We start from the raw sequence: 20,409 nt of genomic DNA on the forward strand, positions 1-20,409 counted from the left end.
AGGGAGTGACAGGACTAGGGGGAATGGAGCAAAGCTGGAGGTGGGTAGGTTCAGACTGGATGTGAGGAGGAAGTTGTTCAGCATGAGAGTGGGGAGAGCCTGGAATGGGTTGCCCAGGGAGGTGCTTGAGGCCCCATCCCTGGAGGTGTTTAAGGCCAGGCTGGATGAAGCTCTGGCCAACCTATGCTGGGGTAGAGAGTCCCTACCCGTGGCAAGGAAGTTGGAACTAGCTGATCCTTGTGGTCCCTTCCAACCCTGACTCTATGATTCTATGATCTGCCTAGAGAATTTTCAAATACTGAACAATAAAAAACTCGAGTGCATAATAGCACACCATGCTTCTTTATACTGAGAAAGCAGGATCATAGAATCAACCATAGAATCATAGAATCAGCCAGGTTGGAAGAGACCTCTAAGATCATCCAGTCCAACCTAGCACCCAGCCCTATACAAATGATTCCTATCTTAGAGGGTGCCTGAAATAGAGCATATGTTTGCCTGTAATGTTTGGGATCTAACTGAAAGCAGTTAGTTGAATTAGACAAAGACTGTATTTCTCTCCATTTAAGGCTGTCTGCCATTTTTGCCTGAAGTTATTTCCTGAAATCTTTTCTAAAACCAGCAAGAGTAATTTGAAAAGTATGTGAAATTTGGCAGAAATGTTTGAAAAAGTTTACCTGTTTCTGCTATGGCATTCTGTGACCAGTGGATGCTTTAGGACATAATGAAGCAAGACAATCATAGCGTGAGAATGATGCATTAATGCATTTGGGCATTCAGAATATAACTAACAAAAGTTCATAGAATCAATCAGGTTGGAAGAGACCTCCAAGATCATCCAGACCAACCTAGCACCCAGCCCTATCCAGTCATCTAGACCATGGCACTAAGTGCCTTATCCATTCTCTTGAACACCTCCAGAGACGGTGACTCCACCACAGGCCTGGGTGCTAGAACGGACTGGATGATCTTGAAGGTCTCTTCCAGCCTGGTTGATTCTATAGATAGATGTATATATGTTACAATGTTACCTCCCTAGGCAGCCTATTCCAATGCCAATCACTCTCTCTGCAAACAACTTCCTCCTAACATCCAGCCTAGACCTCCCCCGGCACAACTTGAGACTGTGTCCCCTTGTTCTGTTGCTGACTGCCTGGGAGAAGTTCCTCTATTTAACTCAGGTATATCCTGCTGTACAGCAGTCTGGAGAGGTGAGAAAGGACAGTGGAACTCTGTGGTCTGCAATTCCTTTCAAGAGAATGAAATGTATCTCATGACAACAGAACAACAGGAGGGAATAAAAGTGCATGCAATGGTTTAGCAACATTTTTGAGCAGTGTGACTTAGCTGTAGTGTCACTAGCAAGTGACACCAGCAAATGCTGTTCAGAGCTCTCCTATTATTTACAATTAGCCACTCAGCCGTATGAGTGAAGTGCCTGCATTTTGCACCTTCTGACTGATGTTTCAGGCATGACTTCAGCTGTAATGGAGGAATTTAATTTTCCATAATACTGAAGATGTGACTTGGCTGTTTGAGTGGGATAATGATACTCTGTGTCTCAGTTCTAATTTAAATTCCCAGAGACTCAAATATATTTGATAGAACCAAATAACGATTTGTAGAGTGCCCTTCCCTCTTCCCCCTTCTTTCCCAAAGGAAAGGAATGAGATGTAGAGAGGGGAAAAGGTAAGCACACCCAAATGAAATAATCTCACTCTGATTTGGAAGTTAAAAAGAAGAAATGTACAAGCCCTATGAGGAGAGACTGAGGGAGCTGGGATTGTTTAGCCTGGAGAAGAGGAGGCTCAGGGGTGACCTCATTGCTGTCTACAACTACCTGAGGGGTGGTTGTGGCCAGGGGGAGGTTGCTCTCTTCTCTCAGGTGGCCAGCACCAGAACGAGAGGACACAGCCTCAGGCTGTGCCAGGGGAAATTTAGGCTGGAGGTGAGGAGAAAGTTCTTCACTGAGAGAGTCATTGGACACTGGAATGGGCTGCCCGGGGAGGTGGTGGAGTTGCCATCCCTGGAGCTGTTCAAGGCAGGATTGGACGTGGCACTTGGTGCCATGGTCTAGCCTTGAGCTCTGTGGTAAAGGGTTGGACTTGATGATCTGTGAGGTCTCTTCCAATCCTAATAATACTGTGATACTGTGATAAATTACAAAGGTATCTGAGGTAGGGAAGCTACAAAGGTATAGGGGAGGGAAAAGAAATGCAAAATGTGTAAATGCAAACAGATTTTGATGGTAAGGGGTTTGTCTGCCTGGTGGGTGATGGGCACGTGGTAAAACAAAGAGATCCAGGAACAGGATGGTGATGCTGGTAAGCAGGGAGGCAGGGAGCACAGAAAGAGAGAGAACAGGAAGTCCCTCTGCCTTTATAGACCTTTAGACAGGAAGGGGAGTGGGCTAACCATAAATCACCTGGTGGTGTTCAGACCCATCCCTGGGGAGAGGTCAAGACCACCTAGGGTCAGGTTAACTTGGAGGGTTAACCCTGTACACTCTGTGTTCTCTGGTATTAAACTGTCATATTTTTCAACCATTTTAACAGCACAATGGAGTTTTTTTTTCTGGATGTTAGGAGGAAGTTGTTGGCAGAGAGAGTGATTGGCATTGGAATGGACTGCCCAGGGAGGTGGTGGAGTCACCGTCCCTGGAGGTGTTGAAGAAAAGCCTGGATGAGGCACTTAGTGCCATGGTCTGGTTGATTGGATAGGGCTGGGTGCTAGGTTGGACTGGATGAGCTTGGAGGTCTCTTCCAAACTGGTTGATTCTGTGTTAATAGTAGTAACAGTTGTAACATGCTAAAATTTGAATACGAAGCAGGACATGGCTAAAACTGTTGCCCTGAGGCAGGACCCTAACAAAACAGTAGCACAGTGAGTACGTAGATTCAGGACTATGAATACTTCAGAAACATTGTTGTTACAGGCTTGTGAATCTTTAGTGCTTTGAAAATGTCTCCTCTGATAAGCTTTTGGCTTCTTCAGTGTAAAAGGGTGCTTACAAGCAGTTTGTACAAGCATTAGCTGTTTAAGTCTTGCCTGTACTACAGAAACAGCACTGCCAGTTTCATTGGGAAGCCTGTGGAATAGTTGTATCTACTCTTTTAACGATGGGAGTTGAGACAAATCAGTTCCCTTCAGGTTTGCCTTCGTGTGGCATTTTCCAACATAGGAACCAGTATGGGAAGAGAGTCAGTTTTTCACATCTCAGGCCAGCATAGCTCGCTGGTTGGCAGCCACACCTTTTCACTCACACGCAGTCTGGCTCCTTTAGCCAGTCTTGTGTGTCCTAGCTTTAAGCTCTCATTGAAAATGCAATAAGTCATGGTATCTAAGGTCATTGATCAGAATCAACCAGGTTGGATGAGATCTCCAAGATCATCCACTCCAACCTAGCACCCAGCCCTATCCAATCAACTAGACCATGGCACTAAGTGCCTCATCCAGGCTTTTCTTGAAGACCCCCAGGGACGGTGCCTCCACCACCTCCCTGGGCAGCCCATTCCAATGGAAAATCACTCTCTCTGTGAAGAACTTTTTCCTAATATCCAGCCTATACCTCCCCTGGCACAACTTGAGACTGTGTCCCCTTGTTCTATTGCTGGTTACCTGGGAGAGATTCATATACCTAACACCACCATGGCCATTCAGCCATGTCCTAAACTGTCATGCTACCTGTTTTGTGAACATCACCAGAGATGATGACTCCACCACCTCCCTGGGCAGCCTGTTCCAATGCCTACCCACTCTTTCAGTAAAGATTTTTTTCCCAAAAATCCAATCTAAACCTACCCTGGTGCAATTTGAGGCCATTTCCTCTCATTCTCTGCATGTTTATTTCTGTCCTTGCTACCTGTGTTCCTTCCTTTATTTTTCCCCCTGGAATCACAGTATCACAGTATCATCAGGGTTGGAAGAGACCTCACAGATCATCAAGTCCAACCCTTTACCACAGAGCTCAAGGCTAGACCTGAGCTCTGTGGTAAAGGGTTGGACACTGGCATTTTTGGGTAGGCTCATGTCTTCCTCCTTAAAAGGGAAAACTGATGTGCTTGTGAAGTAAGGTTTGATAAACAGTGAAAGAGAACACTGGCATTTTGATTGTCTTCTCACATTTTCTGTTTCACTGTTTGGTCCTTGTATTTCTTTTGTCTTTTCAGCTATTTTTTATGCTCTAATCTGGAAGGCCAAGAGAAGGTCTTGCTGCAGCATCTCAATCTGATTCTCTGTTATACTCTGAGGGAAGCCTAGCGTGAGTGTGGCTAACTGTTCATTGCAAACTAGGCATCAGAACATTGATTTGGAGTGTGCAGTTTTGGTTTTTTCTATCAGAACACAATCAAATCCTTGGATTTAAAGATGAAAAACATGTTTTGCCTAGGGAAAAAGGATTTGTGCTGTACCCAAGACACTGTTCTTATGTGAGCTGTGTCTTAAAACCCCTTGGTTTGTGTCCCCAAGGTAGGAAATCTGCTTTGTTAGTCATGCTACAAGTATTATCTGTAAGAAAGCATGGTTCAAATAACTTCAATAATAACAGTAAAAGGAAAATAACTCAATTCTAAAGAGAAGTTAAGTCATGTTTGCAGTCTATACAAATGGAACTACTACATTCTGACTTACAGGGAGTAAATGCCTTGTCTTAGACCACAATATGTGGAAGCTGTTGAGAGGGATCGTGTTTTGCACACAGTCAATCAAATTAATAATTAGGTCCCTTCTGCCTGCCTATTTTCAGTCAACCTAAGGGCTACTCTCAGAGCTTAGTGCCTGAGGCGTCACAGACCCTTTGGGGTTTAATTAGGTTTCCTAGTGCTGCAGCATGCTCTCTTAGGCCTGTCAGTTACCATTCTCATAGGACTTAAAATTTCTTATTCTGTAACTTACCCCATTGGTGATTTAATTGATTCCCAATTCATCATCTAATTCATCCACACTTTCTTTCCATGCACAGCCCATACTGTTACAGGCCAACAGCTGTATTGTCCTGTGAGACTCTTGGCAATGCTTGGAGACCAAACCTTCAACCAGTGAATTGAGATCAGACTGAATTTGGGGGTTTGTAGTTATTGTTTCAGCCAATGTTTTTTAGGGAATCATAGAATCAGCCAGGTTGGAAGAGACCTCCAAGGTCACCCAGTCCAACCGAGCACCCAACCCTAGCCAGTCAACTAGACCATAGCACAAATGCCTCATCCAGGCTTTTCTTGAACACCTCCAGGGACAGTGCCTCCACCACCTCCCTGGGCAGCCCATTCCAATGCCAATCACTCTCTCCAGCAAGAACTTCCTCCTAACATCCAGCCTGTACCTCCCCTGGCACAACTTGAGACTGTGTCCCCTTCTTCTGTTGCTGCTTGCCTGGGAGAAGAGGCCATTCCCCCCTGGCTATGGCCTTCCTTCAGGTAGTTGTAGAAATTTGGGTTCTTTGGTGCCAGCCTCTTAAGTATGCATTTCTTTCTATTAATAGCTTTAAGTTTCTTTATGACAGTAATGAATGTCTATACATGTGTTTATTTTAATAGCTTTATATGCATTCAGTATGCTTGTTGCCAAATGCCTCAACATTTAATTGCTTTTTCAGGGTAGTATAATGCTTGACTGGATATAAAGAGGAAGTTCTTCACCATGAGAGTGGTGAGAGCTTGGAACAGGTTGCCCAGGGAGGTGGTTGAGGCCCCATGCCTGGAGGTGTTTAAGGCCAGGCTGGATGAGGCTGCGGCCAGCCTGATTTAGGGTAGGGTGTCCCTGCCCATGGCAGGGGGATTGGAACTAACTGATCCTTGTGGTCCCTCCCAACCCTGACTGATTCTGTGATTCTTGATTAAAACACATTGCTTGTATTTGTCATCAGCACTGTTTAAAAGGTGTGCTTCAGTAGATGGGGCACTTTTTGATGGCTTTCTGCATTAATGGATTAGCAGCATGCAAGTGTTGTATTTGATGATGTGTATTGCTGAATAGAATAGCAAATGAGAGTTTTTTCCAGAGGAGATAGCTATCAACCTTCAGGAGATGTTAATCATAGAATCAACCAGGTTAGAAGAGACCTTCAATATCATCCAGTCCAACCTATCACTCAGCCCTACCCAGTCAACTAGACCATGGCACCAAGTATCTCATCCAGGCTTTTCTTATCCCAGTTTGGGTTTTTTTAACATCTTGGAAGTGTGGTCTAATTTCACTGTGCTATTTCACACATGGAACAGCTTTATGGGTCATATCTTCATTCATTGGAGTTAAAAAAACAACCCCTGTGTTTCTTTGTGGCTTTGAACGGTGATGCTCTTTATTAGTGCCATCAGCTAGGCAGTACTAATGTTAAGTTACATAGGTTCATAAAGGAGCTTGATAAATCTTTCTGTCACCTTGAGCCTGCCAGCATTTTTATAACAGAATGTAGTAACAGATCTCAGTAAAATATGTATCAGATCTGCATGTTTGATGACAAATAGGCAATTTCCCATTGCTGGAACTTCTGTGTGATTGTGGTGAGTAGGAGGAATGCAGGTTTCCTGAAAGTCCCTTCACAGATTTACTTAAAGCTTTCCAAGTGCAGCATTCACTCTTTAATTCACTCATTAATTATTTATAATTCATTCAAGTTAAGCAATGCTATTCTTTATCACTCTCAGTTCTGTCAAATTTAAATTACTGGTAAAATTTCTGTATGCCTTTTAAAATGCCTTCCGAGGTCTTAAAAGTGATCTAATTTCAAATGGAGAAATAAATCACTGACAGTATGAAGGACTTGGAAGAGAAATAGCATCATAGCAAAAGGCAGAACTTAAATTGTTTCAGTATGAAATTAAAAAGAGAATGCCTCTTAAAATGTCTTTCTTCATTTATTAACCCTGCCATTTTTTCTGTGGTGACATTATGGAGGAAGTGTTTATATACCAGTGGCATCCTGGCCTGGATCAGGAGCAGTGTGGCCAGCAGGACTAGGGAGGTTATTCTTCCCCTGTACTCAACACTGCTCAGGCCACACCTTGAGTCCTGTGTCCAGTTCTGGGCTCCTCAATTCAAGAGAGATGTTGCAGTACTGGAAGGTGTCCACAGGAGGGCGACAAAGCTGGTGAGGGGCCTGGAACACAAAGCCTATGAGTAGAGGGTGAGGGAGCTGGGGGTGTTTATCCTTGAGAAGAGGAGGCTCATAGGGGAGACCTCATTGCTGTCTACAACTACGTGAAGGGAGGCTGTAGCCAGGTGGGGTTGGTCTCTTCTGCCAGGCAACCAGCAACAGAACAAGGGGACACAGTCTCAAGTTGTGCTGGGGGAGGTCTAGGCTGGATGTTAGGAGGAAGTTGTTGGCAGAGAGAGTGATTGGCATTGGAATGGGCTGCCCAGGGAGGTGGTGGAGTCACTGTCCTTGGAGGTGTTCAAGAAAAGCCTGAATGAGGCACTTAGTGCCATGGCCTAATTGACTGGCTAGGGCTGGGTGCTGGGTTGGAGTGGATGATCTTGGAGGTCTCTTCCAACCTGGGCTGGCTCTATAAGGGAGTTAAGCTGTTGATCCCCATATCTGGTGTTTTATATCATTTTGAAGCTCAGGGAAGGCTGAAAGATGATTTGAGATCTGTATGTTGAACTGATTGGCACGTGCTTGCCTGTAGAAGACTTTTAGTTCAGCCTAGAAAGGTGTAGCAAAATCATACTGCTGAGATCAGAGTGCTTCAAAGTAAAAATCTAATTAAGAACTGAGAAGGCTGCAAATCAGAAGCCATAGGCAGGCAGGCTGCCAAATAAAGTGATTTTTTACCTGTTGGAAACCTTATAAAGTGAAGACACCTTTTGAAACACTCAGCACTGTATTGCTGGACTCAGTCACTGTGTGAACTTATTGGCTGTATCCTGTAAGATGCTCATAACAGTGATTTCTGAGTATTTACAGCCCTAGTCTTTCTGTTCCATTTTAATCACTATGTACTGTAGTTTAACACCAGTATTAACCTGTTTTTCACATCTTCAGAAAGGAAAGGACAGGCTCAGGGGTGACCTCATTGCTGTCTACAACTACCTGAAGGGAGGCTGTAGCCAGGTGGGGGTTGGCCTCTTCTGCCAGGTAACCAGCAACAGAACAAGGTGACACAGTCTCAAGTTGTGCTGGGGTAGGTATAGGCTGGATGTTAGGAGGAAGTTCTTCACAGAGAGAGTGATTGGCATTGGAATGGGCTGCCCAGGGAGGTGGTGGAGTCACCGTCCCTGGAGGTCTTCAAGAAAAGCCTGGATGAGGCACTTAGTGCCATGGTCTAGTTGACTGGCTAGGGCTGGGTGCTAGGTTGGCCTGGATGATCTTGGAGGTCTCTTCCAACCTGGTTGATTCTATGATTCCATGAGCTTTACATGACTTCATGGAAACTTCTAGGGCATTGCCTTCAACAAAGAGTGTTTCTCTTTTGCAAAGAATCAAATTTTTGGTCAAACCAGATAACATTCTTAAGGAGTTTAATAAGGTCTAAAGTACCTATTGGTAATGTATTGACTTAAATCTGATCAGGCAAGCATTTTTTGTTCTAACATAACTGGTGCTATGCCACTTTCCTGTTAGTGGCATGCATCTGGTAAAAATGATGTTCTGACAACTCTGTGAATTTCATGCCAACAAAATCTTTCAGCAAGATACCACAGCTCTGCCTGATGCTTAAGTTGATTTTAATTCAAATTAAGCACTGTTCCAGTAGACAAACATAATATATTTGGATGCCAGAAGTGTTTACTATGCCTCGGTAAGTTTGAATTACAAGTTCAGTAGGTAGTGGGGAAGAGGGAACGTTGCTGGTCTTAGATTACAGGAACTGTTCAGCTTTTGAATAGCATGTCTAAGAAATAATTAGTTTTTCTTTGCTTATAAATTTGTGGGTTTAGAACTCTTGAATCCCATTTTTTGTTTTCCTTGTACATTTTTTGTTGTTTTGTTCTTCTTACTTTATTAGTCAGAGTCAGTATTATATGGAAATTTTCTTTGTAATGCTGCTGTTTCATTGTGGAATAAAAGGGAAACATTGAAATGTGCTGGTTTGAAGCTAGCTAGAATGTTTTGGTGAGGAGAACTAGATTACAGGCTCTGAGACAAATAAGGGTGATGTCTACTTTACTCGTAGGCTTGCTAAGATGTGTAAGAACAAGAATTCAAGCATAGATCAAGCACTGCTTCTTCTTGGGGCATTGCCTGAGCTGCATTTCTCTCTCTAGCCTCTCTGTTTTCTCTCTTGACTAATCCACTTTGCTTCCTAACCCCCTGGCTGAACCTCCATTCTTCCTTGGGGCTGGGGTAAGGTTGAGAGGGGTGGAAGGGTGGTTGGGAGCCCCTCCTGGGGACTCAGGTTTCCGGGAGGGCTGTTGTGTTTCTGTATTACCTTTTACCTTGTCTATTTCTGTCTATAACTGTATATACTGTAAATATCTGCTTGTATATTGAGCTAGCTGTAAATATAAGCTTCATTCAAATTTCCAGAGCCAGCTGAGTCTATTCTAGGTGACTTCCAAAGTGTAGGGGGGCAGGGAACACCCAAACCACTGCAAACTATTTGTTATATATTTAGAGGAATTAAAGTAATGTAATTGGGAGGGTATTTTTAAAATGAAATAAATCTATTACATGGGATTTTTAGCAAAGTTAGCCTGAAGGCAGGGCACTGAGCCATTAAGATTTCATTGCTCAGCTTTAGTATGTTAGTTTGATGTTGGCATGGTTTTGTTTGCCTGGTGGAAGGTTGCTTATTAGCTGGGGTCTAGTTGTTTTTCTAAAGCAATATGAGGAGGAATGAAAGTTGCTTTTCTTTATTTCACACACCCACACACTCATTTTTGAGGCACCTGCTGCAGTACAAAGAAACTTCTGAATTATCTTGATGCTGAAAAAGTAATATGATTTTGTGATACTTTGACTCATGCTCTGTCTTTAGCAAACAGACTTGCAGAATCTCTGGGACAATGAAAGAGGGCTCTCAGGAAGCAAGTCTACATTGTGTCTTTTATAAGAACTGAAGTGGTTTAAGATTGTCTTGATCTGATTATGAAACTGAACTCAAAATATCTTCATTTTTCTCTCTTCCTTCATTCACTGGATGATAATGGATCCTGGATATGTTTTGATGTGCTGCCTTGACCTGATCTAGCTGAAAGTATCTGTACTAGACCAAGCTGTAATCAACATTTTCAGGAGATTTTCTTATTTCCAGTTCTTAAGTAATACCACCTGTGAATGCATGAGCTCTAGAATCATAGAATCAACTAGGTTGGAAGAGACCTCCAAGATCATCCAATCCAACCTAGCACCCAGCCCTAGACAATCAACTAGACCATGGCACTAAGTGCCTCTTCCAGCCTTTTCATCAACACCTCTAGGGATGGTGACTCCACCTCCCTGGGCAGCCCATTCCAATGCCAATCACTCTGTCTGTGAAGAACTTCCTCCTAACATCCAGCCTAGACCTCCCCTGGCACAACTTGAGACTGTGTCCCCTTCTTCTATTGTTGGTTGTCTGGGAGAAGAGACCAACCCCCACCTGGCTACAGCCTCCCTTCATGTAGTTGCAGACAGCAATGAGATCACCCCTGAGCCTCCTCTTCTCCAGGCTGCACAACCCCAGCTCCCTCAGCCTCTCCTCACAGGGTTTGTGTTCCAGGTCTCTGGCATAGTGCACAATATTAAATAGCTGTATGAATAGCTGATTTTTAAAAGCTACAGAAGTTGTTCTTGAACCAGCAAATGTAGAAAAAAAATGTTTCCAGCACAAATACAGGAGTTCAGAATTCACATAGCAAGATCATGGAGTTGTCCTAGCTATGCAGTGACAATAATTGCAATCATTATTCATTATATTTTAGAAAATATTAAGAGTCTAATTTTAGAAAGCTTTGCCTCTAGTATGTCACAAATGTGGGAGAGGAAGTTTCTCTCTATGAAGATTCTATGCTGTGTTTGTTAAAAAGGTAAAAAATGGGAGGTTGTAAAAGGGAAAAGATAAAATAAGGCAGGCATCCTTTTAATATATCCATTTTCTTTTCAGCTGCATATATGTAGAAAGAGATACATGTGGTGAGATTTGACCCTTTGGTGACCAGAAGCATGTGCTGTACTGGATTACAAAGTATATTTATATCCTGGAGCACAAAGCCTATGAGGAGAGGCTGAGGGAGCTGGGGTTGTTTAGCCTGGAGAAGAGGAGGCTCAGGGGTGACCTCATTGCTGTCTACAACTACCTGAAGGGAGGTTATAGGCAGGTGGGGGTTGGTCTCTTTTCACAGGCAATCAGCAATAGAACAAGGGCACACAGTCTCAAGTTGTGCTGGGGGAGGTCTAGGATTGATGTTAGGAGGAAGTTGTTGGCAGAGAGAGTGATTGGCATTGGAATGGGCTGCCCAGGGAGGTGGTGGAGTTGCTGTCCCTGGAGGTGTTCAAGCAAAGCTTGGATGAGGCACTTAGTGCCATGGTCTGGTTGACTGGCTAGGGCTGGGTGCTGGGTTGGACTGGATGATGTTGGAGGTCTCTTCCAACCTGGTTGATGCTATGGTTCTATGATCTTCAAAAGGAAATGTAATCTTAATTTACAGTGAGCCTTGACTATGAAGGACAGAAAATTTTTATATATATATATATATTTGTTGTTAAGGGAAGAAACTTTTAAACTTATAACTTCATGCAAGATTGCCAGGGCCTGAGGCAAAAAAAAAACCCAGAGGCTGTATCTGCTTTACAGCTGCAAAAATAATTGCATGACGACTATCTGTGGAGTAACCTCTGAGGGATTACATTTTGTTAGCATTTCACTAGGTAATGTTTGAGTCAAAATAATTCCTTGTAAATGGAAAAAAAATGAAACAAACCCAGACCAACTTGTTTTGATGTAACTATGACCTGCCTGGACCTTGGATGTCCTCCTATGGAGCTCTGTTAAGCATTGGTTCATTTCTGAAATGCCTTGGTTTACAGACGAGGTGCTGTGATTGTAAAACTGATCTAACACTGAGAAGTGTAGAAATGACTGAAGTGATTTGGTTTTATTGTGCGTGTACTAGACTTCATTGTTGCTACAGAGGTGCTAAAAGCCATCTGAGGTGCTATTTCCTAGGCTTTCCTCTTAGATTTATGAGGTCTTTTAGACAAGAAAAACAGTTATGGCTTATTGAGATCACTTCATTTGATTTTTGTTTTTATAACTTAAGGGCAATTGATTTTATATATCTCTTAGTTTTATCCAAGTGATTCAGTCTTCAGCAGTAATGACAGACTTGTATGGTCAAAACACCCTTTTTATTGAGTTGCAATACAATAAGTGGTGTAGCAAAAAACTCTGCTGCACTTTCATGTTTTGTTGGCACTGGGAACTGGATATATGGGGTGAGGGGTTTTTTTTTTTGTAACTTGGTCAACTTCTGTTTCTTATTCTTTGTTCTTCAGTTTGAAGAAGTTAGAAAAGAAGTCAGTAATAAGACCAGTGGTTCCAAACCAAATTGGATCTATATTAAACAGAAAAAACTCTTTGACTTCAGCAGAAGCAGTATCAGCCTAGCCAATTATGCTATGTATTTACTGAATCTGGATGGCTCACTGGCTGCTTGAGAACACAAGACACTTTATCTGGTTACTAATGCCATATTTGTTAGAAACTGAAGAACTATATATAAGATTTTCAGAGTATGTGAGTAGTGTTTTAACATTCCCATACCCCTGGTAATTTGATATATGCAGTTTTGATGCATTGGTATTTAGAGGAATGTAGTAAGGATGTGTGCTAGCTTGAAGCAGACTAGAATGTTTTGGTGAGCAGAACCAGGTTACAGGCTGTGAAAGGAAACAATGGTGATGTCTACTTCACTCATAGGCTTGCTGGGAAGTATAGGAACAAGAAATAAAAACATAGATAACCACTCTCACTTAGGCTGCTGGCTGAGCTGCATCTTACTCTCTAACCTCACTCTCCATTTTGAACTAATCCACTTTGCTTCCTAACCCCCTGGCCAAACCTCCATTCTTCCTTGGGACTGGGGTAAGGTGGAGAGGGGTAGGGGGAAGGTGAAGGGGTGGTTGAGAGCCCTTCCTGGGGACTCAAGTTTCTGGGAGGGCTGCTGTGTTTCTGTATTACCTTTTACCTTGTCTATTTCTGTATGTACTGTAAATATCTGCTTGTATATTATGCCAGCTGTAAATATAAGCTTAAGCTTCATTCATATTTCCAGAACTGGCTAAGACTAGTGTGGGTGATTTCTAAAGTGGGGGGGGGCAGGGAACACCCAAACCATCACAGGAAGCTCTAAGAGAATACAGATTAATCTTAATAAGGTTTTGTTGAAACCAGAAGGGAAGCTAAGGGATTGGTGTTTTGACTTACCTTTCTGATTACCTCAAAATTTGCATCATTCTTCTTTTTGAAAAGATATTGTTTTCTCTGCAAGTAACCTGGAATATTTTTTCAGCTGAAAACATGTTCAATTTTTCCTAATCCATACAAGGGAAATATCCATGTGTTTTGCTTCTAAGCAAGAGAAATTATTTGTTCATAGATGCAGCGTACTTGCTCTGTTTTTTGTGCACCAAGGAATAGGTGCCTGGGGGGGCAGGACTGTTCATTTGTATGTTGCTTGTTCTGCTTTTCAAACAAACATTCCAGGCTAGGTCTGTTTGAGAGACTTAGTTCATCGAGGAGAACACATTCGTTCAGGAGCATCTTGGTGTAGACCAGGTGGCCTGCAGAAGTCCATTCCATAGCATCGTAGAATCAACCAGGTTGGAAGAGACCTCCAAGATCAGCCAGTCCAACCTAGCACCCAGCCCTAGCCAGTCGACTAGACCATGGCACTAAGTGCCTCATCCAGGCTGTTCTTGAACGCCTCCAAGGACAGAGACTCCACCACCTCCCTGGGCAGCCCATTCTAATGCAAATCACTCTCTCTGCCAACAGCTTCCTCCTAACATCCAGCCTAGACCTCCCCCAGCACAACTTGATACTGTGTCCCCTTTTTCTGTTGCTGGTTGCCTGGCAGAAGAGACCAACCCCCAACCTATTTTTTTTCCATTAAGTCCTATCATTCTGTTGTATTAGTTTGTATTGTTAAACTGACAGACAGATTTTACCCTTGATTATCCTTTTTTCTGTGCATGAGTATCTCCTGATGCTGAACATTTAGAAATGTCAATAATTAAGTTATTTGAAATGGAAGCACTTCTGTATGGGAGGGAATTGGTAAATTCAGATGATGTCTGGTGAGATCTTTAATGTACTTCAGTCTTCTTAGTGCACAGATGTTCTTTGGGACTTGTATCCCATTTTTACAACAGTGGTAAAACATTCAGTATTTATTGCTTTTGGTTCCCATCTGCCTTTATATATCAATCTGGTACTTTCCATATTATATTACAGATAACTTTTCCTGTCATGTTATAAAGAGTCAAGCTGGACACATAGACCTGTGACTGTATCTACTGAATGGTAGAATATAAGGCAGACATGAGAACAAATAGACAGTTTAACTGATGATTGACAGAGCTATTTGCCAATAAGCCTCCAAACCAACAACCCCAAAGTTATTTTTGCTCCCTCTTTTCATTTTAGATTATGTAGGATTTCAGGAAGTAGGTGTGAGAAAGGTGTACACCTCTGTCCCAAAGCAGATGACCTGTCTGCCCTCAGACCATTTGAAAAGGTCTTAGCATGAAAGATCTTACAGAGAGTATCATAGAATCAACCAGGTTTGAAGAGACCTCCAAGATCATCCAGGCCAACCTAGCACCCAGCCCTAGCCAATCAACTAGACCATGGCACTAAGTGCCTCAGCTAGGCTTTGCTTGAACACGTCCAGGCACAGTGACTCCACCACCTCCCTGGGCAGAAGGATTTGGTGTCAGTACTGTACTTGCCAATCTGCAAATACATCCACTGTCCTTAATACCTAACAATAAATTACACTACACTTTGCAGCAGCATTAACAACCAAACAGTTATTTAGTAGTGAGTGTCTATGGTACATGGCTTGGGGAGTTAGAACCATGGAATCAATCAGGTTGGAAGCGACCTCCAAGATCATCCAGTCCAACCTAGCACCCAGCCCTAGACAATCAAATAGACCATGGCCTGGATGATCTTGGAGGTCTCTTCCAACCTGCTTGATTCTGTGATTCTACGAAAGTACCAGAGATCATCCACAGATGCCAAATGAAATTTGTTAACTGAATTGGTTGTTAATATAAAGTGATAACAGGGACCATTGAAGGCCAAAACACTTTGCTGTGCTGTTGATGAACTGTTGGGTAATTAAGTAACTTAATTTTCTTCATTCTTTCAGTTCTGCGGGATGACTTCAGACAAAATCCATCAGACGTAATGGTAGCTGTGGGTGAACCTGCAGTGATGGAATGTCAGCCCCCAAGAGGTCACCCAGAACCCACTATATCATGGAAAAAAGATGGGACCCCTCTAGACGACAAAGATGAGAGAATTACAGTAAGTACAAAACAGTTTTCAAACAACACAGAAATCAACTAACCTAAATTATTAGTCTCTTGACTGCGTGAGCATCCTGTCATGCTGTACATTCTAGGATCTGTCCCTCTTTTCCTCAGAGGATTTAAGAATCTTGTGGAAATGAAATTCATTATATTGTCACTGCTCCATAATTTTCTTGCTTTTTTTACCCACCTACAAATTTCTGCAACCCATAATAGCTGCTTTCTTCTTCTGGAAAGAGGAACTGCCAGTGGTCTGAGTGAGACTGTTTGTGACTTTGTTGAAAGCAATCTGTGGAGAGAAGGTGTGAGTTGTATTAGAGAAGTTAAGAAAGCTTTGGGGATGCAGTCATGTTTCTCTAGAGATGATTACTTATCCTGCCCTCTTCAATTCAACCTTTCTCTTGATAGAGTTGTCATCCTACACATTTCTATCTGTAGCTTGCTGAATGCAGCAAGTAAAGCACCATCTCAAATAAGAATACTATGCTGCTTTTATTTTTTGAGATGTGAAACAATAAGCTAGTGAGCACAAATGGCTTGAAGAAATGACAATGAAAAATGGAGTTCACAAGTGATGTATGCGCTGCTAAGATGGTGATACAAAACATCTTTCCTATGTGGTGCACAAATGTATCTTCTTAAAGCACATACTACATAGAGTCCTTTTTTTACACAGATTCTATGTCACTATTCTTCTACTTTATGCATGAAATAGACATAGAATCATAGAATCAACCAGGTTGGAAGAGACCTCCAAGATCATCCAGTCCAACCTAGCACCCAGCCCTGTCCAGTCATCTAGACCATGGCACTAAGTGCCTCATCCAGGCTTTTTTAGAACACCTCCAGGGACAGCAACTCTACCACCTCCCTGGGCAGCCTATTCCAATGGCAAATCACTCTCTCTGTGAAGAACTTCTTCCTAACATCCAGGAGCTGAGATTGTTTAGCCTGGAGAAGAGGAGGCTCAGGGGGGACCTCATAGCTGTTTACATCTTTCCTATGTGGTGCACAAATGTATCTTCTTAAAGCACATACTACATAGAGTCCTTTTTTTACACAGATTCTATGTCACTGTTATTCTACTTTATGCATGAAATAGACATAGAATCATAGAATCAACCACGTTGGAAGAGACCTCCAAGATCATCCAGGCCAACCTAGCACCCAGCCCTAGCCAATCAACTAGACCATGGCACTAAGTGCCTCATCCAGGCTTTTCTAGAACACCTCCAGGGACAGCAACTCCACCACCTCCCTGGGCAGCCCATTCCAATGGCAAATCACTCTCTCTGTGAAGAACTTCCTACTAACATCCAGGAGATGAGATTGTTTAGCCTGGAGAAGAGGAGGCTCAGGGGGGACCTCATAGCTGTTTACATCTTTCCTATGTGGTGCACAAATGTATCTTCTTAAAGCACATACTACACAGAATCCTTTTTTACACAGATTCTATGTCACTGTTATTCTACTTTATGCATGAAATAGACATAGAATCATAGAATCAACCACGTTGGAAGAGACCTCCAAGATCATCCAGGCCAACCTAGCACCCAGCCCTAGCCAATCAACTAGACCATGGCACTAAGTGCCTCATCCAAGCTTTGCTTGAACACCTCCAGGGATGGTGACTCCACCACCTCCCTGGGCAGCCCATTCCAATGCCAATCACTCTCTCTGCCAACAACTTCCTCCTAACATCCAGCCTAGACGTGCCCCGGCACAACTTGAGACTGTGTCCCCTTGTTCTCTTGCTGGTTGCCTGGAAGAAGAGACCAACCCCACCTGGCTACAGCCTCCCTTCAGGTAGTTGTAGACAGCAATGAGGTCACCCCTGAGCCTCCTCTTCCCCGGGCTGCACACCCCCAGCTCCCTCAGCCTCTCCTCATAGGGTTTGTGTTCCAGGCCCCTCACCATCTTTTGTCACCCTTCTCTGGATTTGTTCCAGCACCTCAACATCTCTCTTGAATTGAGTGGCCTAGAACTGGCATTTTGCTACTGGGAGAGTCACTACTGTAAAACAGCCTCAAAAGCACATACAGTTTTATATACCTCCACTGTATGCTGAAATGAGGGAATTTTTAAATGGAAGAACACTTAAACTCTAGCAACCTGAGATAAAAAAAAAACCCACACATTTTCATTTGAGATGGAAATTGCCCATTATTCTATTTGTGTTTCACAAACAAGACAAAGCTCAGGCATTCTGTACTTGTGGCTCTGCATGTATTTACATTATTAAGTACCCTACAGAACCCATACTGATTGCTGACTATTAACACAATTCCTCCAGTCATACCAGCTAAGGACTTGTAATTTCCTTTCCAAATCTCCTCGCTGTGACAAGTCAATTGAGTTGAGATAAAGAGAAGATTCCAATGCTGCTTTTTTCTCTCTTTTTCCCCCCCCAGAAAATGCTTTCTAAACTTCAGTTTTCTCTTGCTGTATTTCATTATCTTGAAGGATTTTCAGGTGTTGCCTGTTAAGTACATTTCTTTATACATGGAAACTTCTCCCAGCTGCCAGAACAAAGACATACTCAGAACAAAAGCAGCTATCACCGACTGGCAGTGCCACCTGTATTTATTAAAGCCATGCTTAGGATGGAATGAAGCCCCTCAGTTTGGTTTTCTTTTTTGGTGATTGTACCCAATGTTCACCTGCATGGTATTCATTCACCATGGCAACTGGTGGAGTTACTCTGTTAGCAGTTTCTGCTTCCAAAAACACAGAAATGAAAATGAGGTTTGATGTAGCCATAGATGCACATGTAGGCCTATATTCAGAGGTGTAAATTAATGTTGCTGTGATAGCCACTAGCTCAGCTGCATTCATTTACCTCCCATTTGCCTGGCATTGTCTTAAGCAGCACCATTAATATCCTGGCTGCAGGAGAACTAAGCTACATTGTCATGCAGATTTGCATGGACTTAGAGCTGGAGCAGGATCTTGCCAAGTAGATGAATATGCATTCAGATGAACATCTCAACAGCTTTGCAGTAACCATCTGCATTATCTTGCTAGTGGCTGGGAGTCAAGGAGAGATTGGAAGATGGAATTGTCAATGTATTAAAGGACGCTTGGGCAAAAACTATACTAATTCAGAAGCTTGACTTGGGAGAAATCACACTTGACCACTCTGATAGCTTTCTGTGATGGTGTGACTGAATGGGTAGATGAAGGGAGAGCAGTGGATGTTGTCTACCTTGACTTTACCATAGCTTTTTACACTATCTCCCACAACATCCTTGTAGAAATATGAGTTAGAAGAGTGGACTATGAGATGGATCAAGAACTGGCTAAAGAGTAGAGCTCAGAAGGTTGTGATCAGTGGCACAGAGTCCAGTTGGTGGCCTGTAGCTAATGATGTTCCTCAGGGGTCAGTAGTGAGTCCAATCTCGTTCAGCATCTTCAGTGACTTGTATGAAGGGACAGAAGTGTGTATCCTCAGCAGGTTTGCTGGTGATACAAAACTGGGAGGATTGGCTGATACACCAAAAGGCTGTGCTGCTATTCAGTGAGATCTAGACAAACTGGAGAGCTAGGCAAAGGGCAACCTAATGAAGTTCAATAAGCAAAAGGGTAGAGTCCTATGCCTGGAGGGGAATAATAAATAACATGTATCAGTACAGAGTTGACCTGCTGGAAAGCAGCTCCACGGAGAAGGACCTTGGTGTCATGGTGTACAATAAGTCATCCATGAGACAGCAATGTGCCCTTGTGGCCAAAAAGACCAATGGTATCCTGGGATGCATTAAAAAGAGTGTGGCCAGCACGTAGAGTGTGGCCACCATGTAGTATCAATACAGAGTTGACCTACTTGAAAGCAGGTCCATAGAGAAGGAGTCTTGGTGTACAATAAGTTATCCATGGGACAGCAATGTGCTCTTGTGGCCAAAAAGGCCAGTGATATCCTGGGGTGCATTAAAAAGAGTGTGGCCAGCATGTAGAGGGAGGTTCTATGCCCCTCTGTACTCTGTCCTGGTGAGAACACATCTGGAGTACTCTGTCTAGTTTTGGGCTCCTCACTTCAAGAGGGGAAGATACTAGAGAAAGCCCAGCAGAAGGCCACGAGGACAGTTAATGGTCTTAGGAGAAAGGGCTGAGAGAGCTGGGGCTGTTTGGTCTGGAGAAGAGAAGACTGAGAGGAGATCAGATCAATGTTCACAAACATCCAAAGTGTGGGTGTCAAGAGGAAGAAGACAGTCCCTTTTCAGTGGTGCTTTGTGATAGGACAAAGAGCAATGGCTATGAACTGAAACATGAGAAGTTCCACCTCGACATCAGAAATTCTTTTTTGCTGTGATGGTGACAGAGCACTGGAATAGGCTGCCCAGGGAGGTTGTGGAGTCTCTTTCTATGGAGACTTTCAAAACCTGTCTGCACACATTCCTGTCTGGCCTGCTTTGAATGATCTTGCTTTGGCAGGGAGGATGGACTAGATCACCTCCAGAGGCCAATTCCAACCCCTTCCATTCTATGTTTAAATCAACCTTCTGAAATAATAATCAAGTTTTTCATTTAAACATCTATGTTTAAAATCAACACCTACATTCATTTGATGACAAAATTATCATCAGCTCAGTGGCAGTAAATTTCAGGCAATACAGTTTACAGGTGTTGCCTTCTCTTTCTTTAAGCCATGAAATTACCAGCTCAGGAAACATCAAACTCTATGTGTTGGGTTTAAATACGTATGTTATACCAGTGGGCATTTAATCAATGAAAGTACCTTTCATAGCTCCACTTGTAAAGCATTTCCAGTTGTTTCCATTCTTAAAAGCTTGCTGTTCTTTCACTCATTGCCATTTTACATGTTCTGTAAGCATCAAAGACTGTTTAAGATATTTCATATGAATACTTTTCCTTCCGACAAGAGATTTAAAACAAACATTAAGATTTTAGATTTTTGGAATAAGGGATGATGCTATACAGCCCCTTTTTTATTC

General features: G+C 42.8%; 1 protein-coding gene across 1 annotated transcript in view; it reads left to right on the forward strand.

Annotated features, from left to right (window-relative positions):
- The window catches only part of ROBO1 (roundabout guidance receptor 1), an 861,053-nt gene that overhangs the window by 703,189 nt on the left and 137,455 nt on the right, over nt 1–20,409 (forward strand). Inside the window, exon 5 of the mRNA XM_064152293.1 lies at nt 15,298–15,455. Within this exon, the coding sequence (XP_064008363.1) occupies nt 15,298–15,455 (158 nt within the window). The remainder of the gene's footprint in view (nt 1–15,297; nt 15,456–20,409) is intronic.

The sequence above is a fragment of the Pogoniulus pusillus genome, chromosome 12 (genome assembly GCF_015220805.1).
Source record: "Pogoniulus pusillus isolate bPogPus1 chromosome 12, bPogPus1.pri, whole genome shotgun sequence".
Classification (NCBI taxonomy): domain Eukaryota; kingdom Metazoa; phylum Chordata; class Aves; order Piciformes; family Lybiidae; genus Pogoniulus; species Pogoniulus pusillus.